The 3,793-nt window shown below is 30.3% G+C and overlaps 1 protein-coding gene across 1 annotated transcript; it reads left to right on the top strand.

Annotated features, from left to right (window-relative positions):
• Window positions 1-377: 377 nt before the first annotated feature.
• LOC124890955 (ethylene-responsive transcription factor 11-like) lies at window positions 378-1,585 on the top strand (the record flags this gene model as incomplete). The annotated part of the gene is made up of 3 exons (XM_047402800.1): window positions 378-623; window positions 803-1,008; window positions 1,493-1,585. Coding segments are annotated over exons 1-3 (545 nt in total), but the record flags the coding sequence as incomplete, so codon positions are not given.
• Window positions 1,586-3,793: the final 2,208 nt, after the last annotated feature.

The raw sequence follows: 3,793 nt of genomic DNA, 5'->3' as shown, positions 1-3,793 counted from the left end.
TTAAAATTAAAATGTTCACAAACCACATGAAAGTTACTATAAATTATAAAAAAAATAATTTGATTAAATAATACATCTTAAAATGTTGATCAAAGTTTATATCGTTTGACTCTAAAAAAAATAAGCAATTAAAAAGGAATGAAGAAAGTAAATATTTAAGACACTATTATCAAAAAATTGATTAATTAAGCAATAAATTGTCATATCACATGTGGTCCCACAATTACATCAGTCAAGTCCAACACTCCCTTTGCTGACTAAGTTTTTGTTTTCTTCCTTCGCCACTTTCCTATTTAAGTAGATCTTTCCTCCCTATACTTTCGCTCATCCTTACGACTTCTTCAAAAAAAACACTTTACTATCCCGCTCCCCAAAAAATGGCACGTAGGCATAGATGTACGGCGGCGGCAGCAGCAACAGCAGCAGAAAAGGAGGTGCATTACCGCGGAGTAAGGAAGAGGCCATGGGGGAGATACGCGGCAGAGATAAGAGATCCACATAGGAAATGCCAAGTATGGTTAGGCATATTTGACACAGCAGTGGAGGTAGCGATGGCGTATGATGCAGCTGCCATAGAGTTTCGAGGTGTTAAGGCGAAGACAAACTTCCCAATTCTTATTGATGTAACTTGAAGTCTCAGTGAGGTGAGGTGAGTACTGTAGAATCATGTACCACGAGAGTTAAGGTAAAGAAGGTGGAGGTCCTTGAGGAACTGGTGATTGTTGAATCATCACCGCTTTCGTTGGATCTAACCCTTGGCAGGTCCTCGTACTGTCGAGGATGTAAGTTCTTTTCCTCCCAGACTCAAAATCATCTGAATGCTCGTGGTGGTGGTGGTGGTCTTGATGGTGGTGAAATATTTCATACTAACAGATTCGGATCCATAATCATGGGTTCCGATGCAGGAGATCTCAGCGAGTCAGATTCTTCATCAGTGGTTGATTTTATAAGTAACGATACTAAGGACATTCAGAACAACCTCAATTTTCCATCAGTGCCCAAGAACAAGTGAAATTGCAGAAGTTGAAGATCGGAGAATTTGCATGGTTTATTGAATGTCTTTTAATTAATTAGTTGTAATCTTGTTTAATTAGTGTAATCCTTCTTTTAATTTTCAGTAATTAGGACAGAGTTAAAAAAAAATATGATAAGAGAAATAATAGTAGTACAAGTATATATATGGGGGAAGAAATGTTCATCATCTTATGTTAATATCGAAGAAAAATCTTATCTTTGAAGAAAAATCAAAAAATTAAATAAAACTTTAGGTTTGTTTTTTCTAAAATGTTTTAGCTTTAATGGTATCAAATTATTGGTTTGAATTTGTTATTTTTTATAATTATAATTTTAATAATTTTTAAGGTCTTTCGAAGGTAATTTTTTGAATTTTGTGTGATGTGAAATGATCGGAAGAATCAAAAACAAGACTTGAAGAATCAGTTAGAATCATACATCTAAGTTTTTCTGGAAGTGATGGGAATTTGATCGACAGAGGAGGAAGTGGTACTGGCAGTGGTGATAGTGAGGACAGAAGGAGAACGAAAAAATTCCAAACTCGAAAACGTAATTTGTCTGAATTATACGTGTAAGTTCTTTTGCATGTGATGAAAACTTGGCAAAAGAGAAAGTGGTGATAGTGGTGACGACGCAACACGTGTGGGTTATAGCTGTATGGATAATTACACATTTACTGAGAGAAAAGATTATGTTTGACTGAAAAAAATTAATTTTTCTTTGACAATTATGGACCTTATTGCCACGTGGATTATAATCCACCAAATTATAGCACTTAATTTGTTTACACCTAAAGTCAACAAGTTGATTGAATTAACTAGATATAAATTACACCTACTCCATTTGACAAGCAAATTATATGAACAAATATCATGATATTAATGCTAAAGTAATGTTTAGAACTTAGTTCTTGAGTTATAGTTATGACTTAATTATGAGACTAATAATAGTAATTATGATGAAATCCAAAGATTTTTATTTATTTTCTTATGTAAATATTGAAAATCTGATTTTTAAAAGAATATAATTTCTTTTGTTATCTGTTATGACGATGAATTATGAAGTTCAAATTTACTATTCGTTATGATTTCTAATTTAGATATAAATTTACATCACATATTAAAATTGAATAATGAAAATTGGGATGCGATACAAATAAGGAATAAGAATGTATTTAAATCCTAATAAACGTCTTGCGTCAATTTCGTTTCCCATAATGATTCATATCTGAATGTTATTTTTGTTACATATACAACTATGTAGCTCCTGAAGTGAGTCACGGATTCTTCGAAAACTTCAAAATAATGTCAAGTGAGTAATGAAAATTGCAACCTGACACAAATAAGGAATGAGAATGTATTTAAACCCTAATAAACGCCTTGCGTCAATTTCATCCCCCATAATGATCATACCGTGTGTCATTTTTGTTATTATACAATTATGTAACCGCTGAAGGGTGTTGCGGATTCTTCGAAGTTTACTAACGTTGACTCCAAAATTCAAAACTTAACTAGGAACTATCATAGGTTCAGACTTTCAGGGAACTGAAAATAATTTTATCGATACGCTCATATGTTGAAGCCAATACCACTTCTACTACCATCATATCTGATTTATTTTTAATCTTTATGTACCATCATCCAATACATCTAACTGTCACGCGCCTAACCATGTGAATAATGATAAGAGTGGTCGTTGGTAGTACTCTAGTAGGTGGGAATAGACCGAACTATGAAGTTCAAATGTTACTACATGCCATATGATCTCACTTATTACTCCCCTTCGATTTCATTTTAGTTTGATTTGTCACAAAATTTTAAAAAATAATTTTTAATAATATTTTATTATTTTAGGTTAGAAATATATATATATATATATATATATATATATATATATATATATATATTTCTTCAAATTTTATGGTGTAAACTTTTTTATGTAAAATATTAAAACTAAAAAACTTGCTAAATATTTTTAAAAACATACCTTTTAAGATAGCTTGATAAAATAAGACATTTAAATTGAAACAGAGAAAAGCGAAGGGTTCACATGGATAATTTTAACTATGTCACTTGAATATAATAAATGTAAATATTTTATTAAATACATAAAGAAAAGATTATATCTAATGACAAAGATAAATTATACAGGATTGAAAATATTAAGATCGGACTTTTTATAAGTGTACGAAATTAAATCAAATTTATACAACAAATCAAACGGGAAATGTAATCTATTGTCAACTTGTCATATAACGTAAACTATAATTATTATTGAGTACGAGCTAAAATTAGTATATTCTTTTTTATTACTTTCCCCTCCATATTTCTGAGGTAAAAACCAATAAACTCAAATTTATAAAATTAACTTTGTCCTTCATATTTGATTCAAGTAATTAAAGTACATTTTATTTAGGACCTTTAATTGTTCTATATAATTTTACTTATATGTCAATTTTATTTGTTACATGATTGAAATTTTTAAGACAAAACCTTTTATATGTGTACGTAACTAAATCAAATTTATACAACGAATCGCACGTGACATATGATTTATAATCGATTTATCACGTAAGGTTAAAAAATAAATTATTTTCACATTATATGTAATCTATTGTCAGATTATCGCGCAATGTAAACGACAAGTATTCGCACGTAATATGTATTTTATTATCAGCTTGTCGTGTAACGTAAACGATAATTATTCGCAGGTAATATGTAATCTATTGTCAATTTGTCGCGTAACGTAAACGACAATTATTATTAATTAGTATGAGCTG

Source organism: Capsicum annuum, unplaced genomic scaffold (assembly GCF_002878395.1).
Source record: "Capsicum annuum cultivar UCD-10X-F1 unplaced genomic scaffold, UCD10Xv1.1 ctg27751, whole genome shotgun sequence".
NCBI classification, from domain to species: domain Eukaryota; kingdom Viridiplantae; phylum Streptophyta; class Magnoliopsida; order Solanales; family Solanaceae; genus Capsicum; species Capsicum annuum.
The sequence above is the reverse complement of the archived record's forward strand: the minus strand, read 5'-3'. Positions and strand labels throughout refer to the sequence as shown.